This window comes from Microtus pennsylvanicus, chromosome 16 (assembly GCF_037038515.1).
Source record: "Microtus pennsylvanicus isolate mMicPen1 chromosome 16, mMicPen1.hap1, whole genome shotgun sequence".
In the NCBI taxonomy this organism is placed as follows: Eukaryota; Metazoa; Chordata; class Mammalia; order Rodentia; family Cricetidae; genus Microtus; species Microtus pennsylvanicus.
In genome coordinates this window covers 48285006-48310176 of record NC_134594.1, presented here as the reverse complement: position 1 = coordinate 48310176, position 25171 = coordinate 48285006, and the positions used below count along the sequence as shown (strand labels likewise).

The following is a 25171-nucleotide window of genomic DNA, read 5'->3' as shown; positions in this document are numbered from 1 at the left end:
ACATGTTAGAGAGAAAACCTCTATGATATCAGTAGAAAGAGAAGCATCTCCCAAAGTAGGCAGGAATAACAGCGTGGATGCATGCCCTTGTATATTTGCTCAAAGCCACAGAATGTACAGCAAAAGTGAATTCTTATTTGGACTGTGGAATTTGAGTAACTGTAATGTGCCCAAGTGTTTAAAGATACAGAAAAGGCAAGAACTTCTGAGAAATAAGTTGATATATGTTTAGGAAAGCAATATAATTATGGTCACTAACATCAAATTTTTGCATACTGTGTGACCCTGAAGCTTTACTTACAAATATTGTCACAGGTATGTTCAGTTGAACAGTGACTTAATGAAAATAAAAGTCGAAATGTATGAAACGAAAGATTATTAGACCGTGATAATGTCTATTAGTATGTAGCTACACCTACATGTATGAAGGCCAACAAATCTAAAAGCATGATGCATAATGAATAAATAGCAAAGTGCTACCTACCAGTTTAACATTTATATAAATTTACATAAGGCTTTAGAATGGTCCTTTTTTTTTTTTTGGACACACACATAGTTTAAGGAAAAAACAAATCAAGCAAACAAACAAAAACTGACCAAACAAGGACAAAACCAAGAACAAGAATAATAAATATTAACTTCAGGACTCAGGTCAGCCTTGAGGAGGCAGAAAGGAAGAGGATGGCCATGGGAATGGAGCAGGGTTTGTTCTGTTTATTGGCACCATGGATTGGTTGAACCCAGATCCTCATGCACGCACTCTGTCACTCAGCCCCACGCCCCACCTGCTGCTGTACCAGTTTTTGAAAAGCATGCAAAATACTCTGAAGAAACTGTAGCAAAATGATAACATCTGATAAATATTGTGGTGGTTCTCAAGTCTATCATTTTCTACTTATCTGTAATATTTCATAATCTAAAAATTCAACTGTATTGGGAGAAGAATGTGGTGTAGTTTTAATGTTTAGATTTCCATTAACTGTGTTTGAACTGATTTCACTAATTGTTGCCTTTATAAAAATGCATTTTAAAATGTTATACAGTTCGTTAAAAGTGGAGGGAAAACAACATTGTCAGCTGACCTCATTTGTTAAAATGGAAGACAAGTTTCTCGGGTTAGGTTGCCCCTCAGGATAGAGCCCATAATCTCATTTATACCCAGTTTTCCATAATTACATCTGACAACATAATTAAAATAAAAAACCCTTTATGTTGCAGATAAAAGCATACTCTATTAGCCAACCAGCTAAGGCCACAATTGACAAAGAACTTTCTCTAATTAGTATGATTGTCAAAGTGTGTTAACATCAGGCTGCCGGAAGACCAATGACTCTCTTAGCAAACTGGACCCCTTTTTGAAACTTTTGTCTTCAGAGTTGATAGGAAGAGCTGACTGGTTCTGCTCTCTCATTTCTTGGTTCTCAAAAAAAGAAGGAGAATAGAGATGCCCTGAGAACAATCTGGTACCAACAAATGGCTGGGCACTAAATGATCACCTCTCTCTCTCTCTCTCTCTCTCTCTCTCTCTCTCTCTCTCTCTCTCTCTCTCTCTCTCTCTCTTTCTCCCTCTCCCCCTCCCTCCCTCCCTTCTTCCCTCCCTCCCCCCTTCTCTCTCTCTCTCTCTCTCTCTCTCTCTCTCTCTCTCTCTCTCTCTCTCTCTCCCTCTCTCTCTCTCTCTCTCTCTCTCTCTCTCACCAAATGTAGATGGTTATACTTAGGCCATTTGTCACATGTTGGCAAGGAGCGCACAGCCTTGCAGACATGAATCAAATCATGTAAATCAGAGCAGGTGACCTTTAGGTACAGAGCCACAGGTAGGGAGTTCTTTATCACATATCCAGAATTTATGAGGCCCTTTGTTTTGGCAAGCTGTATCAAATGGTCTCTACCAGGTGTTTGCTGCTAGCTTCCCACCAAAGCCATCTGCTAAAAATCGTCGTAGCTGCTAAAATGAACCGAGAACTGCGGGATGTTTAAGGATTGACTTTAGCTTGCTCGGTGCTGTGTGCATGGCTTGTCCTTCCTCCATCACCACGTGCAAACCATTGCACTAATCTTGCATGGGGTGACAACTTCCAGTTAATGGCAGAGTCTGGCTCAAAACCACATTTGTCTGATACTAAAGCTGCTGTTGCAGCGTAGCCACACAAGACTGTCAAGAAGTTACTGCTTTTCACAGTTGCTATCGATATGGCTCTATATGGCAACCCTTCCTTCACACACACACGTACACACACACACCACATGCATGCACACGTGCATACACACACACGCACACACATACTTGATATCAGCTTTCTTCCCTGATCACTCTACCTCATCCACTGAGACAGAGTCTTTGAGCTGAAGTTTATTATTCCCATTTTGGCTAGTTTAGCTGTCCAGTTTGCTCTGGGGATGACCTGACTCCACTCTCTGAGCTCTGGAGTTGCAGCCACCACACCTCCTTGGCTTTTATGTGGGTGCTAGAGATCAGAGAATAGAAAGTTCATGCTTGTGGGGTGAGAACTTTACCTGCCCGGTCATCTCTTAGCCCATGATAACGTCACTCAATGTGTACTTTAGGGAGATGTTGAGTGGCAAGTACTTGGTTAATATTTGATGTATTGAGAATAAACACAATGTTTTACAATTTTGTGGTCTGAATCAATAAAAGGATAAGAGAGTAGATGAGCCTCTTATTTTTAATTAGCCATTGAATACAGATAAATGCACCTTTTTATAATTTAGTTTTCAAGTTACACAGTGAAATTTACAAGTAAATCTCTTTTGATGTTAGTTCTTGAACCAGAAACAAAACAAAACTGAAACAAGAACCCACCTCCTCTTGCCACTTCTTTCCTCTGGTCCTGCTCCCTCGGCACCTCTGTATTCTTGAGGGTCCTGTTTATGATCGTAAGCCGGCCTCTCTGTCTCTCCTGGCCTGGCTTGTTCCCTGCCTATGCATGGCCCACAGCCCATGTTCTAGAACCGTGTGTAATCTACAATAAATGAATCTGAACTCAGAGTCTTGGAAGGGAATGCAGTTGCTAACAGAGGTGAACATTCGCACTCCTGTATGAAGAATGCATAGTGCCTTTTATTTTGCCAAATATTTTTTCCTTTTTTTTTCTTTCCACTCTGAGGAAAATAGCTAGGCTATTTCCTTGCCCTGCCTTATAGTGTCAGGGACGTGGTGGGGACACCCTGCACTACCAGATGTCACGTCTGCATGGGATGTGTCTTTCTGTCTGGGCAGGCTTCCTACTGTTCACATCCCAGCTGTGCCCTTTTGGAAAACTCACTTAAAAAGTGAGTATTAGGTGTGTGTTATTTTTAATTACTGCCATTGATGTATGTAATTTGAAAATTAATGTTGCTGTAATTATATTGATATACAGAATAGCTATTCCCAGCTTTTTAGTCAGACAAATTAAGCTTGTCTTTATGAATTCATCTTCAGAGTCTCAAAGTGGTTTAGAAACCAGGAGGACACAGAATTAGAGTCTTTGTTTTGTGGTTAATTTAGCATGAGTTAGCAAACGCAATTGACTTTTAAAACGTAGCATCAAGATTAGACTTCTCTTCTTAGGAGGACTTTGGGGTCCAGATGCTTTTGCTAGAGGTTTCTAATTTATAACAGACAACTCATTTGGGTCACACGCAAAACTAGTATTAAAGTGATTTGTATGGTTATGCTGACAAGGAATTAAGTACTTTAAATAGAGGGCATTTTCCTTGGTGACCACAGATGCCCCGATTTTTAAAGAGATAAAAGATCAATCTTGCTTACTGTTTTGTTTCCTATACTTAGCACCAGACCTGAAATTAAGTAGTCAGGGTTTTTCTTATTAATGAGTGAGTTAATGTATGAGTGGCTAAAAGTTATTAGGAAATAGAACAAAGAAATATATCTGTGTTCATATAGTGTTGATATGGTCCATCTGTTCCTCCCATTGTCCTTTATTCTATGTTCTCATCTCTTAGCTTTTCCGAAGGCTTCCTCGGGTTCCCTTGTGCTAAGGCCTCTTCGACTTGCACTCCCTTATCATAGAGTTCATTGTGTTACTCTTGGAAGGTCACAATCGAGACTCAACACACCTGATTGTATCAATCATCCCTATCTCCGGTGTAGATTGATGTGACCAGGTCAAATCAGGAGAGACAGAGAAGACAGAGCGTAAGCTAGTGTATGCCAGAGAGGTGACTGTCTCCAAGTGAAAGGAGAGGTAACTGTAGGTCTGTGGACATTTCCCTCAGGACTTTAACATTTCTGCCTACAAGGCTTCTCTGGTTTTTGTTACCCATGCCAGGCTTTGCATTTTGTTTGTTTGTTTTTTTAACTTGTCTTACTTTTCATGGTCTTCCTCTCCTATTCCTCTTTTGTTTGTTTTTTTAACTTGTCTTACTTTTCATGGTCTTCCTCTCCTATTCCTCTTTGGTTTGTTTTTTTGACTTGTCTTACTTTTCATGGTCTTCCTCTCCTATTCCTCTTTGGTTTGTTTTTTTAACTTGTCTTACTTTTCATGGTCTTCCTCTCCTATTCCTCTTTGGTTTGTTTTTTTAACTTGTCTTACTTTTCATGGTCTTCCTCTCCTATTCCTCTTTGGTTTGTTTTTTTAACTTGTCTTACTTTTCATGGTCTTCCTCTCCTATTCCTCTTTGGTTTTATGCTTGAGTGACCCCTTCACACGATGGCTCTAGCAGGCTGCCTCTAGCCCAGAGAGTTCTCACAGGCATCAGACCCACACAGCTGTCCATAGGGCTCTCTACACAGGAGTCTCACGAGCCTTTTGTGCAGCGCGGTAGAACCCTGCAGGATGTGGCTCATACTCACTTTTGTGTGGCCAGCCCTCTCTGCTCTGACAGCGCTGGGCTTCTTGGCCCTGACATTATCTTCTCTTCTTTCTCCATTCAGCCTTTGTACAGGCCTTTCCTCTGCCTGAAACATTTTTCCTTCCCCGGCTCATTTTCAGGCTTGCTCCTGTTTACTCTCCAGAGTTCTAGACAGCACTTCTGAGACCAATTGCCATTTTCACCTCCTACCTTCAGGTCAGAGTGAAGAGCTTTTGTATATTAGCAGCATCTTAAATGTCCTATTGTGTGTTTTCAGTGTTTCTAACAGTATTGTAATTCCTTGTTTGTCTTTCTATGGCTGGGAGATCAATGAGGTACGCCACTACTACTTATGACTCAGAATACTTTCTTGAATGTTTTCATCCATTTGAGTCCCTTCAGGACCTGTGCTAGAATGGTGTCTTTTGTAATCAACTTGTGTTTTTTGTTTTTTTTTTCTTTCAATTTTTAACTACATATTTATTTATTTATATCATGTGTGTCTGTGAGCGTAAGTGTGTGGAGGTGAGAGAAAACAGCTTCCAGGAGTCAGTTTTCTCCTTCCCTCATTTGGGGCCAGGGATAAAGTTCAGGTGGTCAGACATCAGGCGTCCTTAGCGCTGAGCCATCTCTCCAGCCCTAGAGCTGACTTCTTGTGTGCAGTTTTTCTGTACATTGGCTAGGTCGGGCTCTCTGAGATGCTGCACAGTTAGCGGAAGCCACTGGCCCTGTGAGACCCTTCTATCCTGTAAGCGCTTGGCATGGAGTGATCCCTTTCTACACTTCTCTTTAAAAGCCATTTCTTAATCATCAAGTCTGAGAACTTGACAGTTTAAAGTCCTTAATCTCACTTGCCAGGCCCAAATACTGTCAGCATAGTTTTAAGAATTGGATGCAAAGGGAAAAAGTAAATCCCAATTTTGACTTAAAACCGAAGGTCTTGGTTAGATAATCCTCATCCATTTTGCATTGAGATTCCACTGATACTTCGGTGTGGACTCACATTAGCTCTGTTTGAACTTCTGTCACTAAATCTCAGTGTCCTGCCATTCTTCCCGCCCAGTTCTTTCTTCCTGTTACATTGTTTGTGATGGTTGGAGGAACTAATACATATGGAAGTGTTTTCCACCAGGTAAACTTGCTAGTAAGTGTCAGTCATGATCCTTGACAAACAAGCAGTCTTTCTCACAAAACTACTCGGAGCCTTCCGTCCTGGCCCCGCTCTACCCAAGGCTGCCTTCCCTAGACTGGAGTAATCTCACGGACACACTTCTCTATTGGCTGTCTCCAAGTTGTGCTCTACCATGCTTCTTGTGAGCTTATCCCTTCCCTGAACTTCTTGGGTATGAGACTCATATTTTGTTCATCTTTGTGTCTTGCCTTCTCACTTGCTTCTCTCCTGGCTTATCATGGTGCCTGACATAAAAGATGCGTCACCTCATCAACCTCTTGACTAGTAGCTAAGTAGCTCTGCTTTTGCCTTGTCTGCTGGGGAATGGCCTTCTTATTCTATCCATAGAACAGGATTAAACCACCCTAGCTAGTTGCTACCTTCTTCTATTGCTACTCTGCATTTGGTCTTTGGACCAGTATCAGAGGCATCCTTGTGAGCTGTTTGGTATAGAGCAGGGACTTCGGACAAGACTGTTATAGACTTTTTTTTTTCTCTGAATGCAGGTACTTGCAACTGGACTCAGTGGCCTGTACTCGTCCCTGCCCACGAAGCTGGAAGAAAAGGGTGAGGAGTGGCATTGCCTTCTGAAGGACGACTGGCTCCTGCTGCCCCCCCTTGTGCAGTTCATGAACTCTCTGGAGTTCTGTAACGCCGTCATTCAGGTACTGCATGGTGGCAGCACAAGCCTTGGTGGGCCGGAGTCTGCTGAGAGCCCCAGCCTTGCTGGGGATCCGCGTGCGTGAGCACCCTCCTCATTCAGAGTTCTCCTAAATGAACCCTTCTTCGATTTTGAGACGTGCTCGTGGAATCATGAAGCTTTGCTTGAATCCCACTGAATATCCTGAAATGAGTGAAACCGTTTGGTAGACTTCTGAAAATTTCAATTGAGAACAAATGAAAGATTTTATTTTCTCTATAAAAAGTGTTATTCTGTTTTGATTATCCACTTACCCATCAAAAATAAGTTCACAGGCTGGCTCATTAAATAGATATTTTTAGGCTGCTTAAGTACTCCAAATTATAACCCTTTTACTTCAAGGTCTTCCTGGGCGCTTACAAGGAAAACACTTTATTTTGCTTAATGGTGCACACTACATAAAGAATATTGTTGTCCCAATCGAATTTGGAAGAAGTTAACAATCTTCTTAGCTACACAAATTAAATTTGCTTTGAAATTGGCTCGCTTTAGGGGGAAAAACAGCCACTGAACTCTTGTGTATTTGGCTTTTTGATTAGATTTTTACTGTCGGATTTCTTGTTACTGTTTTCAATAAAAATCCAATTTTATATATGTTTAAGGGCGTACTAAGTTTTCATCAAAATTTCTTCTATGTAGCATAAATATTACCTTAATATTAGATGTATTAAGAAATCAGGTTTGTTTTATGGTGATTTTTTTTTAGGGTGAGAAATGCCAGTTATAATCTGTTTATCTACCAAATAAAGAAACAGCTGCTGGAGGAAAGTGAAAGTGAATTACTTTATTTCCCATCTCATTTTTATTGCTAAGTCAAAGGAAGTTTTATTTGTATTTAAGATAAATGGATTACACTTTAAATTATTTCCCCTTTAATATTATACTCTACCAACATTTTCTTGCAGAAATGTATGGGAATAAAATGATAGAACTACTATTAGCTCTTCTTGGGATGTACAGAGAGATTGTCAGTAATTTAAACAGCTAGGCTTACTTCCCTAGAAACCGCTGTTTACATTGTTGTTTGACTGGATCTCTCTCCCTTTCCCTCTCTCAGTAAAGCTGATGGGCATGGTGAGGAGTGGGGAAATTATGTCTTTATTTCAAACTAAAGGCAAACATTATTTTAAAAGATTTAAATAGTGATTTGGGGCTAGGGAACCCCTGAAAGGATTACTTATAAAAAATATTAGTAAAGGTTTGCCCATGTTATCATGTATTTTGAAAGTCAAATTTGGGAAGTTCAGTACCACCAGCAATGTTTTCTGCTTTTGAAGACTGTCCATTTTTTATGAGAGCATTTTATAGGCTCTTTTCTCCCTAATATAAATACCAGGAAATATATCTTCAAAGTTCTCTGTTAGCAAAATAAGCACATTTAATTATCATTTTCTATAGCTGCGCTCTTAAAAACGTAGCATGAGTGGATATGGAGCCCCAAGGGAGTTAAGGGGCAAGAATTATACTTTCTAATTTATTCATTTGGACTTATTAATATTTATACATAGTCAGTCTATTCATTGTCTTTTCCAAATCAACGTTAAAATTAACATTTTTTTCCATATTTGGAAGTATAACTTTAGCTGTTTATACTGTAATAGAGATTTGAAAAAAAAATCATGTCATCGTGGGGTCTGAAGTATTACTTAACAAATGAAAACATGGCCCAAAGTTGGGTTTCCATCTTGGATGTAAGATACACACAGAACTGCTTGGCTTTAAGGAACTGCAGACACTGAGCCCTGTGTCCTTCTGTCGCAGGTGGCCCACCCCTTGATCCGCTCTCAGCTCGTCAGCTACATCTACAATGGCTTCTTGGTACCAGTGTTGGCTCCCGCCCTCCATAAGGTCAGTGGCGGGCTGAGGCCGCCTTCTGTCTGTTAATACAACAACGGAGGGAAACTGAGGAAAGCAAGCGCAGCGGTGTAACAACCCAGCCGTGTGTGTGGTATTAGTTGTCTTCTCGTTCCATCCCAAGTTCTCAGTATATCAAATGTGGGTCTTAAAGTAGCCGTGCTGTATGGGGAAGAATGCTTCTTTTTAGTGGAATACAGTGATCCTACTGAAAGTCGTTGTAGTAATTATATCCTCCCTCACATTGTCTTCCTTCCTCTTTTATTCCCAAGTTTTTTCTCACTGACCGACCGACACTAATGCTATTGATAACTGCTGTAATAATGATAGCTATTACTACTATTTTCCACACTATTTGTTATTAAACGTTAATGTTATAAACATTCATGAAAATTCTTTTTGCGTATTAACAGGATATCAAGTGATGTGTTGATACATGTATAGACGTAACGTTGAAGTCAAGCTAAACACAGCTACCCTCCCATTTATCATTTCCTTGTGGTGAAAAACCAACCTTATAATTGTTCACTAGTGAGCACACCACTGTAGTCTGCAGACACCCTACGGTGTACCAGCACAGCAGAGCGTCTTGCTGTGATCTCAGGGTGGCTTAGAGCAGTGAGTGTCTCTCAGAGCTGTTGTGGAGACCTTCCCTCCCCACTTCCTCGCAGTGCTTAGGAGTGAGTGAGGACCAGGCATGAGCCTGAGTGTTTGACGTCTGACTCCACAGAGGTGAGCGCACTTCCTGAGGGTCGGGCTCCCGTCTGTTGTGTTCTCTGGGATATGTCACTGCTGAGTGTGGACTTGAGAAGTCTGGAAAACCAAACTAAAAACCAGCACACAAACCGATGTTCATTAAAGTGTTGGCAGAGCGCTGGCAGTTGGTGGCTTCCCAGAAAGTGCTTTATAAGAGAATGAGTGCAGACAGCCCGTGTATACATTCCCTGGCTTCTGTTTTTTCAGTTATGTCCGTAATTTAAAATTGGAGATTTTTTAAAACTGTGAAGTTAACAGATGCTTTTTTATACGTCACTATAGAATTCAGGAGATGAAAAGTGAACGCTACTGCATGAGATTTGAATTTGTAACTCTCTAATAAGATTCCTTAATTTTTATCCATTATTGGCAGTTCCTGGGATATTTTTGTTTAGTATCCAGGGTGAGCAAAGACTTACCATTCTCTTTTTTGATTATTTTTTCTTCCTATTCTCCATTTAGGAGGGGGGTGTTTGTGTTTTTACCGTTTAGAATCGAAAGGATTAGAAAGGCAGGGACAGCCTCTCCTCCACCCTGGCTCTCTCAGTGACAGCTGATCAGAATGTGTTCTAGATCAGCAGCCCAGGGACAGACAAGCAGAGAAGGTCAGGGATGAGCGTATCTCGAGAAGCTCCCACCGGAAGCAGCCGTATCCTGTCTCTTGCTTCTCCTCCTTGGGCTCTGAAAAGGTTACTTCATGTCTGGGCTCAGGTCTGCTGGAGGAATTACCATTGTGTTTTACAAACTTGAGGTCTGCTGCCCTGACAAAAGGGCCTCAGTCAGTCTTCCAAATAAAATTCCTTTGTGCACTCTCTCACCTAAGTCATGCATAAATTTTTAGTTACCTGACATCTGTGTAGGCAGCTTATAAAGGTGAACTTATTCTCTATGCCTCATAAATCATACAAATAAATCCATACTTAATATTTCCTTCACAGTACAGACAGAATATTTCCACAGCAATTCTTAACCAAAGATTAAGCATTACAAAACCTTGTGAAAGTACTGGGGAGATGGCTCAGTCCCTGAAGTGCCTTCTACACAAGCATGAGGAGTTGGGTCCCTAAAAGTGCGCATTAAAAAGCCAGACTTGGTGTCTTATATCTTATATCCCCATGGTAGGGGACAAGGTGGAGATTTGGGGCGGGGGATCCTGGAACTTCTTCAGCCAGCTAGCTGTCCTATCTGAATGGATGAGCTTCAGGTTTAATGACGAAGTCTGTTTCAAGAAGTAAAGGTGGAGAATGAGAAAAGACATTTGACATTGACCTCTGGCTTATACACATGGATGTACACACCTCCACCTACCCTAGCAATTACATAAAAGGTGCACAGCACATACCATACATATGCACAAATACAACCTAGAGGGTAGGAACGATGAGGAAGGACACATAGGCTGAATATAGGGCATGTGTGAGGTTCCTCCTCACTGTTGTGTGTGCGCATGGGACTATACTCCAAAGTTGTTCTCTGTGTGCTTTCTTCAGCCAACACTGAGACATAACTATTTGTTCCTCTGGGTTAGTGCCAAAGCTTACGTGAATTATTTTTTTAAAGGGCTCCATGGCTTTCTCTTGCAGTCATGTAGAAGTTGAGCATAGCAAGCTCTGGGGCTGGGAGTAGAGTTTGCTGAACACGTGCGAGGCCTTGGGTTTAGTCTCTAGCATGAGGGAAAAAGGTGACTCACGAAGCCCTGAACACAGAATGTTTTCATCAATTCATTTTGGCATAACACCTAACCTAACCTTGCTAAGTGCATTGGGTGTCTGGTCTTCCTGAATCATCTCAAATTTGTTGATTTTAACCTACTTGTGTTAACATTTATATGTTCTTTGGAGAAAATATTAATACACCTGATTTATTTTGCTAACCTAGACCTTCTGAGGATTTTATGTAAAACATGACAGACAAATGCATCATTCTTCTAAAGTTTTGAATTACCAAATACATATGGCCTCCAGAGTTTAGAATATGACATGGGAAGCCTACTTTGGACATTTTTGGAAAGGATAATTTTTTAAATAATTTATCTATTTATTTTACATCCTGACCTCAGTTTCCCCTCCCTCCTCTCTTCCCATTCCCTTCCCCTACTTCCACCCAGTCTCCTTCTGTGTCTCTTTGGAAAGGGGCAGGACTCCCATGGGTGTCAACAAAGCATAGCATATCAAGTTGCAGTACGACTAAGCACCTCCCCTTGTATTAAGGCTGGGCAAGACAATCCACTATGGGGAATAGATTCCCAAGAGCCAGCCAAAGTGTTAGGAGTAGCCCCTGCACCCATTGTTGGGAGTCCCACAAGTAGACCAAACTACACAGCTGTCACATATATGTAGAGATCTTAGGTCAGTCCCATGCAGGCTCCCTGGTTGTTGGTTCAGACTCTGTGAGTTCCTGTGAGCCAGATAGTTGTTTCTGTGGGTTTTCTTGTGATGTCCTTGGCCCCTCTGGCTCCTACAATTCCTCCTTCCTCCCTTTAGCAGGATTCCCCGAGTTCAGCCTAATGTTTGACTGAGGGTCTCTGCATCTGTTTGTATCAGTTACTGGATGGAGGCTCTCTGATGACAATTGGAGTAGCCACTAATCTGATCACAGGAGATGACAAGTTCAGGCTATGCATCCACTATTGCTAGGAGCACGGTAAATGGAAATAAACACTATTCAGCCATTTTAAAGAAAGGACATTCTGACATACTATTACATCAATGGGCACTGCAGGACACATACATGGTCTCATGCACATAATATACCTAGTGTCACGTTCCCAGACACAGAAGACAGAAAGGGGCTTCTGAGGAGCAAAAGAAATGGGAGAAGGGGGGTGTCATTGTTTCCTACGTACAGGTGTCCAGTTTCGTGAGATGGAAAGTTCTGGAGATTGGTTGTGCAACAATGCGAACACCTCTCAGCAGCGTGCTTAAAACTGGTGAGGATGATGCTGTTTATGTTATGTGTATTGTGCTACAATTTTAACAGATGGAATAGTGTTTACATTTCCAAGTTTTTTTTAAATGCTAAAATATATATGTCATACTGTGCTCCCCAAACCCTAAAATGTTCTGGTGCTAGAGGTATAACTTAGTGGTACATTGTTTGCCTGGGATATGTGAAGCCTTGGCTTCTTCACGCCTGGTGGTAGTGGTGGTGGTAGTGGTGGTGGTGGTGGAGGTGGTGGTGGAGGTGGTGGTGGAGGTGGTGGTGGTGGTGGTGGTGGAGGTGGTGGTGGTGGTGGTGGAGGTGGTGGTGGTGGTGGTGGTGGTGGTGGTGGTGGTGGTGGAGGTGGAGGTGGTGGTGGTGGTGGTGGTGGTGGTGGAGGTGCTGGTGGTGGAGGTGGAGGTGGTGGTGGAGGTGGTGGTGGTGGAGGTGGAGGTGGAGGTGGTGGTGGTGGTGGTGGAGGTGGTGGTGGTGGTGGTGGTGGTGGTGGTGGTGGTGGTGGTGGTGGAGGTGGTGGTGGTGGGGGGGTGGTGGTGGAGGTGCTGGTGGTGGAGGTGGAGGTGGAGGTGGTGGTGGTGGTGGTGGTGGTGGTGGGTGGTGGTGGTGGTGGTGGTGGTACTGGTGCTAGTAATAGTGGTGATAGTGGTAGCATAAAAGAGATTTTACTCTGGATCTTTGTAGGAAAGTTTTCCCACCCCTGCTGTGGGGCAGTATGGTGTCCTATACATTTGGGTGAGTAGCCATTGTTTGGAGGTGTCAACAGTAGAAAACATCCCCATGTAGCAGTAGGAGGCATTGAGAACGGGTTAGCAATGCTTTTTCTCTGAACACAGTGATCAGGACCAGGACCAGGAGCAGGAGCAGGAGACCCAAGTAGCCCGAGTAGCTGACAGCAGCCTGGACTCTCTGCCCAGGAGTGCTTTGGGTCTTATATTAGGAGAGCGGTAGGTAGGCAGTCAGCCATAGAAGATAAAGCCGACATTGCACCTGTCCTGGTCTCTAGCAGGATTACAGAAAGAGTTGGTACAGAGTATGGGTGAGAAAGGACTGCCTGACCAACACCCTGACACACTTGCAGGATTTCCAGAAGCGACCTTGGGATGCTCTTTGGGGGATTCTTTGAGCCTATCCCTCACAGGGTTTTAGGAAATGGGGGAAGACACTTGGACCTGTCTCTGTCAGATGGAGCTGTAGACCTTGAGGGGTGTATGCTAAGGCAGGCAGTGATGGGAGGGGGATCAGTCACACAAGTCCTTTTCTGCATGCAGCTCACAGATATGAGCCATGGAAACTCTGACCTCAAAGCCTGTACCTTTGGTTTTGCCAAAGAACAGCCAGCTACGTTTCACTTTCTGTAACTGTGCTTGGAGAACAGAAGCAAGAAATCTACAAGGAAAAAAAAATTTTTTTTTCCCCACCATCTTCTGTGTGCTGAAACTGTGCTTGAATGATATACATGGGTAAAACGATTTCAGACAGTCCCTTAAGGGCATGTGTGTTGGCTGCCTATAAACCACCGTGGAGCCCATTTGCTTTGCAATCTTGCCTTCCACACACACAAGCACACACATACATATTCATGATCTGCATCCTACAAGCTCAATAATTCATGGCTTATTGACTTAAGTTGATGGATGGAAGTTTTGGGTAATTGGAAAGAAAAGATGAGAATTCCGAGAGACTGGGTGGGCATGGCCATGCAGGAGTTGCCCACTTACCAATAATGTGCTCTCTGGGTAGGGCGGGACAAGGACTCCAGTACGGCACAGTTTGGCTCTCCTGGCACAGCGTTCTCTGGACTTTTATGCCCAGTGAAAGTCATGACTGCAGATTTTTAAAAACAATTAAATAGCATCTTCAAGTTATCATCACTATAAAATATTAGTGGGTCACAGCCGAGGGCCTAGCTTACAGTAGGAGCAGAATGATGGGTGCCTAAGGAGGGAGCAGAGAGGTGAGAGGTCTCAGGAGTGGAAGGAGGGTCAGCAGGTCCCCTTGCTTGCTCTTCTGGAACACTTGCTTCTTTGTTTTTAGAAGTGTAGCATCATGTTTGTGTTCTTTGTCCTTCTGCTGTCATCTCTGCCACTTCTTGAGTATCTGGTTTCCAATGATGCTGTGGAATTTCACTGGAAACAAATTCAGTACAAAAGGGAAAGAAAGGAATGGAAGCATGGAATTAGAGGTAGCTGTGCTCACCCCTGCACCACCAATGCAGTCACAGCATGGGATTAGGAGTAGCTGTGCTCACCCCTGCATCACCAGTGCACAGGATCATGGGATTAGAGGTAGCTGTGCTCACCCCTGCATCACCAATGCCCTCACAGCATTTGTTGGGAGCAGTGAGACCCCAGATCCTGAATTTCTTGTAAACAACTTGTTTTCCCCTGATTTGAGTGTCTACAGCTGCTCTGAGCACGAGACCTTCAGGAGTTCCTGATGGCAGGAGAGTGGTTTCTGGTGGGTTTGGCTGGGGCGTGGCTATCTCTATATAATCTGCCGCTGAACACAATAAAGGGGCATTCTTGGGGAATTCAAGGATGACCCGTGTCGCTGTCTCTCTGTCTGTGTGTGTCTGTGTATTTTAACCTCCAGCCCCTTGCTCGAAGCTCGCCAACTGGGTGCCAGTGCAGAGAGCGTAGACACGGGGGCGCGGCAGCATTGAATTAGGGGTAGCTATGCTCACCCCTGCACCACCAATGCACTCACAGCACAGATTAGCAGAACCTGTTGACTGTGGAAGCCTGGGGTTTTTCTTTTAAACTTTAGGGGTTCTCTGCTATGCCCTTTGTTTCCTTCACTTATTTGGGGACCAAGTGAGCCCCTGGCCCTGCAGTGAACCACCTCGAAAGTTCTGTCATGTTATGGTTTTACGTACACATCTCAGTAATGTGCTTTTTAAAGCCAATTGCTGACCAAGGCTTTTAATTACTAACGGCTCTTGAATGTTGTCTTGTTTTTGCTAGGCACTAACTTATTTTCCTGTGATAATGTTGGGGTTTAAGTTTTTGTGATTTCCTCCTCCCTTTTACTCTGCTTGGAGTGAAGATTGTGTCCTGAGAGTGCACTGGCAGCTCCCATTGGCCCACAGACGTTAGTGTGGTGTGAGGCAAAGCCAGTCCTAGAGGTCACCTGAAGAAGCAAGCTCATTCATTCTTTTTAGGAGTTGCTGCTATTGTCTCCAGCCTCAGAGGTCAGCTCTGGGTAGTCTCAGGGCAGGCAGCTGTCCCCTGTCTTGTCATCAGCTGGGAAAACTAAGTTGTGGGTGCCTGAGTGTGACAGGAAAGCCTGAAGTATCTGTTGCCATGACCCAGGGAGGTTGTATCATGTCAGCCCTGCGCAGGCCGCAGGTGAAGGGGCTGGTTAACTGCTGTCTTGGTTTCGCTTTCTCTTGCTGTGATAAAATACTCTGAAATAAACAGCTTGCACAGGGAGGGCTCATTTTGGCTTACACTTCCAGGGTGTTGTGTGTCACCGTGGGGAAGTCACTGAGGCAAGAGCTTGAGGAAACTTGTACATTGCGTCCACCCACAGTCAAAAAGCAGAGGTTTTATGCACATGAGCATTCAGCGACTTCTTCTACATTCCATACAACCCAGAGTGCAGTGGTGCCTGCTCTAATCCAAAATGGTTCTTCCCACATAAATTAGCATATTCGAGATAATCCCTTGCAGGCCTGCCCAGAGGCTCATCTCCTTAGTGATTCTAGATTCTGCCAAGTTGACAATTAAGGCTGTCGTGACAGTTGCGGTGTGGCGGGAGGGGACCAAGTGGTTGTCCTAAACAGTCTTGTGACAGCAGATGGGCCAGTTGTAGAGATGACCAAGGCTGGTCAGTGATTGCAGTGATTAAAGGGCCCAGTCCCGTGGGAGGCCTCAAGCTATAGACCATGGAACAGTAGTGGCACCTTTAGACTTGGCCTGAGAAACGCACGTTCAGAGAGGCAGCTAGGGACAGGCTAAATAATGGCCTCGTCCAGCTGTCTGAACGGACCTAAGAGTTTACTGATAAATATAAGGGGCTTTGTCTTGGAAATACTTGATTTATTAATTGAACACCATGAATATATATTATCTAATGCATTCATTCAGGTAGTAAGAGTTTGTGGAAGCAATGTAAATTCATGTAAAAAGCGTACCTCAAAAGTGGGCTTTGGGATCAGCCAGACCTTGGTTTATAGTCTGGTCTCTGGCTACTTTAATCAGCTTTGTGACCGGGGCAGTGTTCTCTGTGCATGAAAACAAAACACCTGCCTCCTTGGGATTTGTGAACAACGAATAGATATTGTATTGAAGTGGTTATTACTGTCACTGATACCAGCACTAAATACATATTGCCTGCCATTGTTGAGGAAGGAGCCAACAGTTGGCTCCATATAGATGTTTCTTCTCTGATGTGCATCGTGTTGGATTGCAGTCCTTCTACTGCTTACTGTGTGACGTCAGCTCCGCTCTGGCACTGTGGGCGGTGTTATCAGTACTGTACCCTTCCCTCAGATGGAGAGGGTGACAGTGGTGGCTACTCGCTGATGTCACATGTATCACAGAACGTAAGGTCTGAACCATCCCACCAGACTGCTGTGGGAAGAGGGAGATGTGTTCCTCCTTCAGTGTGGCTTTATAAGAAAAGGAGGCTGGAGGGTTATGCTGTCACTGGCCCTGCTTTTTCCCCCTCTGGTGTTCCTGCTTTTTCCCCCTCTGGTGTTCCTGCTTTTTCCCCCCCTCTGGTGTCCCTGCTTCCCCCCCCCCCCCCCGGTTTTCCTGCTTTTTCCCCCTCTGGTGTTCCTGCTTCCCCCCCCCCCCCGGTTTTCCTGCTTTTTCCCCCTCTGGTGTTCCTGCTTTTTCCCCCTCTGGTGTTCCTGCTTTTCCCCCTCTGGTGCTCCAAGTTGTTGCGTGGAAAGATGATGCATACAGATGTCCAGACCCACCTACAAGCCTACACTTCCCTTCATCAATAGATAGAAACCTGTAACAGTCCATTCTGGAGCCTCGATTAACACTCGTGGGTCAACTGTGGAACATAGAGAAATGATTAATGTTTATTGGGGAAAGCCTCTGGGAATATTAAGTGATGGTAATAGAAGCTATTGGAACATTTGCTTCTTTCTTCAAAAAAGAAAATCTTGTAATTAATATCCAAGGTCTTGTTGCCAAGTTTCCAGAACTAATTAAGTACCACATTGTTGAGCATTTTAGTCAAGGCACCTAGAGCCCATGGCAATTCTTATCTGAGACTAGGTGTATTTTTCAGAGACTGAAGCCTAAAGCTTTCTATTCATCTTTCAATTTTAGCTGTTTGTGACCACAGGATCAAAGATGGTCCCTGACCAACTTTATGGTGTCTTGGAAGCATCCTTCTCCCTATAATGCTTTGTCTAACGATGCGCTTAACAATGATAAATAAAACTGGTCAGAATGAATAGAATTAAACCGGAGAGTGAAGAGGCAGGCAAATTTAGTTATACAGGTGACTGGAACTCAAAGTGAAATACATTTCATTGTGCAAATCCAAAGGGAAACCTAAGATTTAAGAGAGGTATTGCTTTAAAAACATAAGGGAAGATACAAACTTCTAGAAAGGAGGAAAAAGACTAATTACGATATTACTGAAAAAGCATTGGTGGCTGAAGAATCACGCTTGCAGCATGCTCTCTGCATGTGGAAATGAAACCGTTCAAGACGGACTTCACTGCCCTGGGCTTGGAGCACCTGTAGGTTAATTGGCAGCGGTTGCCACGATTGTTCGTCAAGATACCAACTGTCTAAACAAGCCCGGTGATACTTACACTTATATGCTTTTATAACATAGATAGGTTATCTCTAATCCAGAAGCCCCAAATGCTCCGAAACTGCAGGCTTCATTTTGGATGAGTGGCGCTCAGTGTACAGTAGGTTTAGCTCCAGGTTATTTCTAAGAATCTAGGCATTTGGAACTTCCGAGTCTAGTAGATTTCCATTTCCTCGAGGAGCAGCATGGAGCAACAGGAGGAGCTCATGTGTGTCCCCTGTCGTCATCTGGCTCTGTGTTTGCCCAGTGCTTGGTGCCTAGGCATTCGGGAATATTTTTCAGCCAATGAATTACCAAGATCTCAGTTTCTAAGCTTTGCACAGAGTGCTGGGTCCTATGCCCCAAGCCTGTACTCCCAGCTACTTGAGAGATTGTTGAGGTAGAAAGATTGCAAGTCCAAGACTAGCCTGGACCACAGAGTGAGTTCAAAGCCAGCATGGACCAAATAGTAAAGCCCTGTCTCAAAGCGGTAACTATCAGTAGACTGGGGATATAAGTTAGTGATAGAGTTTGCTGAGCATGCGTGATTCCTGGGCTCAGTCCTCAGGACTACAAAACAAAGCTATATATGTTGGTATGTGAACTTTGTGAATCATCCTTTGTGTTTAAAGTTCTTATCAAATCTGAATAGACTTAAAAATAGAAACACGGTGTGTTATGAACACTTATGGAATTCGGGTAGTGGATGTAATTCTAGAGATTAAGTATTCCTTAGTTTTCAGTCAAAGGCATTAAAGACCAGAGAGGTGGGTTGACTTGGGTGTGCTCCCCCAGACATTAATGACCAATCTTGTACCAAACCCAACTGCCCAGTGCTCCTTTGTCTTCTTACATTTTTTTTTTAAAGTAAATCTTAGGTTCATGGATCCTTCCATACGTTTAACTTCTGAGTCCCCAAAGCAGAGTTTAGAGAAAACTCTCTTTCTTTTTGTTAAACACGAGATAGATTTCCTTGAAAAACAGATCCATTTCTTGTCCAGGCTCTGGCACAATGCAGGAAGTTGCTTGGCTGCACCAGTTTTTAATGTCCTTTTCTCTAAAAGGAGAGTTTGCGCCACCTAGTGGATCGAAGAAGAGGCTCTTGGGGTGAAGGCTTTCTGTGGCCCTCCCCTAAGGAGGAGAAAGGAACACAGTTGTAGCTCATGAATCTCCACTCACTCCCATGGAAACGTTTATTAGTGTCCTGGGAGTGGTGTCCATAGCCCAGGACACACATCAGGTCACTTTGTCCCCCACCGTGCTAAAGTAAGCTACACTATTGCCCGTGCTGCTCTGTGGTGGGGAAGAAGGTGCGGCAGTGGGCACCTCATCAGCCCTCTTCGTCCTCCCAGCTCTCTCGGGTCTGAACCTTATATTGGGCCTTCCCAATTGTTGGCAATCAATTAAGTCCTGTTCTTCCCAGGAATTCCCCCATGGTTCTTCTGGACAATTATTCAGGGTTGTACAGTATTCTAGTTTTTGGAAGTTTCCAAATTGCTTCTTTGCTGCCCTTCAGTAGAGATATTCAGTCTTTTCACACACTCTGGAGAAGGTTTGTTTTAAGTGGCAGGCAGTGTCCAACTGCAGAGCAACTTGAAAACTGAACAGACAGGACAGGCCCAGGTTTCTCAGCCCAGACTTTCCTGGTGACTGGAGGTGTCTCTCAGCCTCTGACATTGGATTTTTCTTTGAAGAGTGCTTGGTCATTTTATAGTTAAGAGTACAGCTCATCAAAAGCATTTCTAAAGCTCTATGTTCATCTACCAGTATCTTCACTGGGATGGCCAGAAGGTCCATGTGGTTTATAGTGGTACAGGTGACAATCGGAATCGAAAGAGAAACTAGCCCAGCAGGGAGGTGAGCCTTGCAGAAAGGCTGAGTTAACTGGCTCAGGATGGGTCATAAGCAAAGGTGTCTTTTGGGAGATTTCAAGATGGAATTGAGACTGAGAATAGCCACCAAGTTGTTACCCAAGTATTTAGGGTGAAAGCCTGGGCTCTGGTAACTCCAAGTGAGGCCCAGTCACCTGTCCCCAGTATGTTAATTAAGGAGAATAATTTTGAAAAGCAGAGAAAGGAGGTTTATTCTGCATGCTACACATTAGGGAGTAAAACAAATAAAGATGCAGCGACTCCAAGTTAAGATGTGGATATGAGGTTTTGAGAGAGGGCAAGAGGCTGACAGAATGGAGTAGGATTGGTGGAGGTATGGTCCCCTGTATTTGGTCTCAGCTCCCTGTCTGTCCCTGTCTGTTTGTCCTAGCATTCTATAATACATGTTAGATTGCTAACCTGTTAATGCTGAGGGTACACTCTGGCCTCCTCTGGGAGAGTGAATTGTTCCTGGAAGCTTTTGACTTCCTGGGATTTAAAGTAACTCAGGAGGAAAGGTTAAGAACAGTTGCTTATCTCTGTGATGTTGGCCAAAGCACAGACACAAATTGAAGGCAGAGATGCCAGGCTCTCATCCTGTCTTCAGTTACCCTGTGAGCCAAAAATGAGGAGACAGTGTTTGTTAGCAAAATCGGCTTCCAAGTGCCCGTTTCAGTAGGGTGGCCTTAAGAAAGGGCTGTGAAACATTGGGCCCCAAATACGTCTAGTGAGCTCTTAGGGCTTTTAAATCGTGTGCACATTGGAGATCCCTCTGGGAGGACTGGAGGCAGGGCTGTACTGCCCCACTGTTAGCATGCGAGAGGAGTCCAAGTCTACCTCTATGAGAGATACTTACGGAGCAGGTTCTGAGGCAGACCTAGCTCTGAGGGATGAGTGTGAGGGTCAAAAATGTCCCTCCGTGAGTGGCAGCTGAGCAGATTGTTAAAGTTGTCCTCATTTGATGCTGTTGGCGCCTTCCCAGTGGCTGTGGGAATGTGGGTGTCTCACAAGAAGCATTTGTTCTTTCTGTTGGTTTAATATTGAATTTCACCTTTACAAAGGTAGAGTGTGCCCAACCAGTTGATGGAAGAAGCTTCTGGAATAGAAGCCTGGACACTTGGAGCTGTTTTCTTTGACTTAAGAACTTTGCTGATTTGACTTGTCTTGGTGGTAGTGGGGCATGTGGAATGGTGAGAGGGCAGGGGTGGCCCAATCCTCTTGCGTATGGTAACTTGCGTCTTTATGTGGAAGACCTTGTCCACCTACCTGGCCCAAGCAGGTGATGCTAAGGTTCCGGCCCGAAGGATTTCTGCTGTTTTCAGAAGAATGGCTAGAATGTTGTCATGACATCTTCTCAGGTGATACAACTAACGACCATGAAACACTGCTTTGGTTCTGGTCTCTTCCACTCCTTGTGTATTTGGGGGCAAAATTGAGTCTCAGTTTTCCTACTAACTACCTTAAAGGTCCAAGGAGAATTAGCCCTGATAATGTGTGTCAAATACCTAACACATAGTTGACAAAGAAGTAGGATTCTGTGAACAGAAGGCGTTCGGGGAGCTATCACAAAACGTGTATAATGAATTAAGATGATAATTAACAACATTCCCTTCTTCTTTTGGAGATAGCAGCTTCATGGCCCATGTGCAGCTGTTGTCTAGGGGAGGTGACAGAGATGTTTATAGCAGCTTCTCCAGGAGAGGCATGCTACTGTCATTTGCCATGACGTAATAGTCTATGGATACTATACTTAGTATATGGTAAAACAGTACCACTTCTCTGATGCCCTCAGCCTGGCCATAAAAAGCATCTATGTGAATCAGTGCAAACCGAGTTTGCAGCCAAAGGGACCTGAAATAAAGTTCTAGAAACATCAGTGTGATCTGAGTTCTGAGTCTTCCCTGCCGGTGTGTAGAGAGCTGCGTGGAGCCGCACCTGATGGCGATGTGTAGAGAGCTGTGTAGAGCTGCACCTGATGGTGCTGGCTCCCGCCCTCCGCGATCCCGAAAGCGAGCGCTCTCTGTGATAATCAACTCCTAATATGGCTAAGGCCTGACTCATGCTATTATCACGCAATGATCGTCAGCTGCTTGCATATGCATGAACCTATGGGCAGTGCCCACGTGGCAAGCAATCCGGGGTTGGCGGCCCGTGCCTTTTTAAAGGCTGGGAGAGGTTTGCCCGGGGAGAGAGAGAAAGAGAAAGAGAAGGAGAAAGATTGCTGTGAACAGGTCCTGAATAAACTGGTTGCAAGAAGAGCTCCGGTGTTGCGTCTTCCTTGCTGGTCGAGGCAGGCAAGAAGAGCTCCGGTGTTGCGTCTTCCTTGCTGGTCGAGGCAGGCACAACACCGGTGTTCTGAGAAAATGGGGAATAGGAAAAGTCAGCCAGGCAGGGATCACTAGACATCTTCATTACTTGGGAAATTCATGCTGGAGAATAGAGATTATTCTTGTAGATATTACTTCTTAATATTGAACCCCAGCATTAGGTAAGCCATGGAAGCCAGGGCAGGAGGAGCACAGAGGAATGTGTGCTTGCTGCCAGAGCCTGGCTTTCAGAGAAAGGGGAAGGGATGGACTCAGTCTCTCGTCATTCCTGGGGAGAAAGGCTGAAGGATCGCAAGTGTTAGAGAAACCTAAGGACTTCACTCTCCTCTACCCAGTGTTCAAAAGTCTAACCTTCCTTAGTTCTAGCAAGTATATAAGTACTTACACACACTTTTTATAAAAAATGGCTGCTATTTGTTCCCCCATTCCAAAGAACACATGGTGGGCCCTGTTACCCACAGCAGGCTGTTTGGACTACTTTTCCTGATCTTGCAAACTGCATCTAACCTGGCACCATCCAGCTTGCAGCTCTGTGATTTCCAAATGCAAATCACCATTGTCACCCTCTGCAGAGTCTGTTCTTGCCTCCTGTGTCCCTGATGGACTGTCCCTTCTGCTTCCCGCCTGTCTACCCAGAGTGCATTCATTCAAGTCCCAGTACTGCGTCCCCGATGGACTGTCCCTTCTGCTTCCTGCCTGTCTACCCAGAGTGCATTCATTCAAGTCCCAGTACTGCGTCCCCGATGGACTGTCCCTTCTGCTTCCCGCCTGTCTACCCAGAGTGCATTCATTCAAGTCCCAGTACAAGCTTCGCACTTGAGTGCACATCGATTTCTCTCCTGTCTAAACCAGCTCTGAGCAGTCATGTGAGATCAAGAGCTTGGGCTTAGCACTCCTGTCATGTATGAGCTTTGTCAGCCAGTGAGTGAGCACCTCAGGGACAAACACTTTCTGTTCTTCTGTGTGTTGTGTATCTGTGGTTTGCTCAATAAATTCACAATTGGCTAGATAAATGTATCAAAAGAAGTGGTGGGCATCCTTGTCATTACACTGACTGTGTGTTCTTAACGGAGTAAGACACTAAGATATAGAATTTCATTAGCTCAAGTTTCAAGCCCCTGACACAGAGCTGGAGAATCTCAGGATTTCAGAACCGAGACCGTGGTCCTCTAAGTCAACACCATTCTTTCACAGCTGAGCATGGTTGTGACAGGAACGAGGCACCTCTCCTACTGACTGCAAACCGTCTGTCAGTCTTTGGCTTTAGGTTAGCCATCAAAGGGTTAGCTGGCAGCTTTATGTTTCACATAGATGGGCCTGTGAGTGTTCCGAAGTGTGTTTCTCTTATCTTAGAAAACCTCACTGTTTATCTTTTTGCCAAGTTCTGTGGAGGGAGGTCCTATATGGATATTGCTGCTGTATCTCACTGCTGCATCCCGTGTGTGTGTGTGTGTGTGTGTGTGTGTGTGTGTGTGTGTGTGTGTGAATTCACTGAGGAGGAGTCTAGAGTGTGTAAGCTTGTTCTACACCTGTAGCCACCAAGACAATAAAAAGTTCCTTGTGGCCCCAGACACGAAGCATAAAATGCACATATCTTCTGTTCTCACTGAAGATCATTTTATGCTATCCCATGATGCTCTAGGTATCTTAGATTGTTAGCCACAGTCCCTCAGAGACTCTCAGCTGAGAAAGAAAGCTCATTTGCATTCTCCAATCAGCAAAGATCAAGGGCAGTTACCACAGTGCTTAGTCACTAGGACAGGCCATTACAAACCATGCTCCCGAGGACAGCAGCGTTGATGGGTGCTGGGAGAGGAAGCAGCTCTTTGCCAGTGTGGACCAATACCAGGAGCTGGGATAGGATGAAGGACAGCTGGCCAGCGCTGGCCTTGCTGGATAGCTCCCAGTCCCTCTGCTGGGGGAAGGCATCTTTACTTGTGTAGTGTTACTGTCCTGTATCATGTCGTGTAGTGTAGAATTGTGTAGTGTAGCATTGTGTTGTGTGTTTTAATATCCTCAGTAATTATGCTTTTCTTTTATAGAGAAATTCCAGTCCCAACTAATAATCATGCAATTTTGATTATTTGTGCCACTGTTTCTTTTCATTCACTTTAAAACTTTTTAGAATTATAAGTTAAATGTTAGTGTTGACTTTTATTTGTTAGCAAAAAGTCAGTAGAGAAGGTTATATAGATGTATATGTTTTAAACAGTTTATAAACACTGAGTCATCGTGCTAATGAATTATAAAGTCACCTGGGGTCAAGACTAGATTGAAAATGGAACCAAATAATAAATATCAGAATGCACACTGTAGTCAGCCCTGGTGATTGCTGTGTGTTGTTCAAGATGCGTTTTATGATGCGTCATGGTGTAATCAGTCTTGGAAACCCTGCTGTCATGCATTGGAGGCTGGGTCACTGCAGTCACTCTCTCTGCTTTATTAAGAACTGTCAGTGTTGGCTGCTCTTCGCTCTTCTCATATTATGAAACATTCATTTGTTAATTGTTTCAACACATTTATTTTGAGCACCCAGTATATTCCAGGCACCGCTCTATATGCTGGGGAGTAGCTCTCTGTTAAAACTCACAAGGCAATCATCTAACTTTTGGAGAACCCCTGTGTTGGTTTGCATACATTCAACTGTGATCACAGAAATCTCCCTGCTAAGATCCTTTCCCATGCCTCACAGGGCTTTTGCTTGTATTTTCCTGATCAGGACACAGCTAGACACATAGAAAACATACTTTCTGTTTTTAAACTATAAAGTCAGGGTTTCCCCCAAAGAAGTCAGAATGATCATGGGGAAGACATTTCATACTGCTTCCCACCAACACAGAACTTCTTAGATATAACAAACTGTGTTTCTCTTGATGGGAAGCTGGGGTTTTCTGTGATCGTCATTACGGGGGAGACCCGGGCTCTGCAGAGTCATGGCGTAGAGCCGTGCAGGTTGTCCACTGCACAAGAGCAGTCT

General features: G+C 44.1%; 1 protein-coding gene across 5 annotated transcripts in view; it reads left to right on the top strand.

Annotated features, from left to right (window-relative positions):
- The window catches only part of Fhip1a (FHF complex subunit HOOK interacting protein 1A), a 216107-nt gene that overhangs the window by 146080 nt on the left and 44856 nt on the right, over positions 1–25171 (top strand). For all 5 annotated transcript variants that reach the window (XR_012908042.1, XM_075950504.1, XM_075950503.1 and 2 more), the window contains 2 exons: positions 6493–6651; positions 8448–8534. Coding sequence is in view for 4 of the 5 variants with exons in the window: in XM_075950504.1 (XP_075806619.1) it covers positions 6493–6651; positions 8448–8534 (246 nt within the window). In the remaining variant the exon portion in view is untranslated. The remainder of the gene's footprint in view (positions 1–6492; positions 6652–8447; positions 8535–25171) is intronic.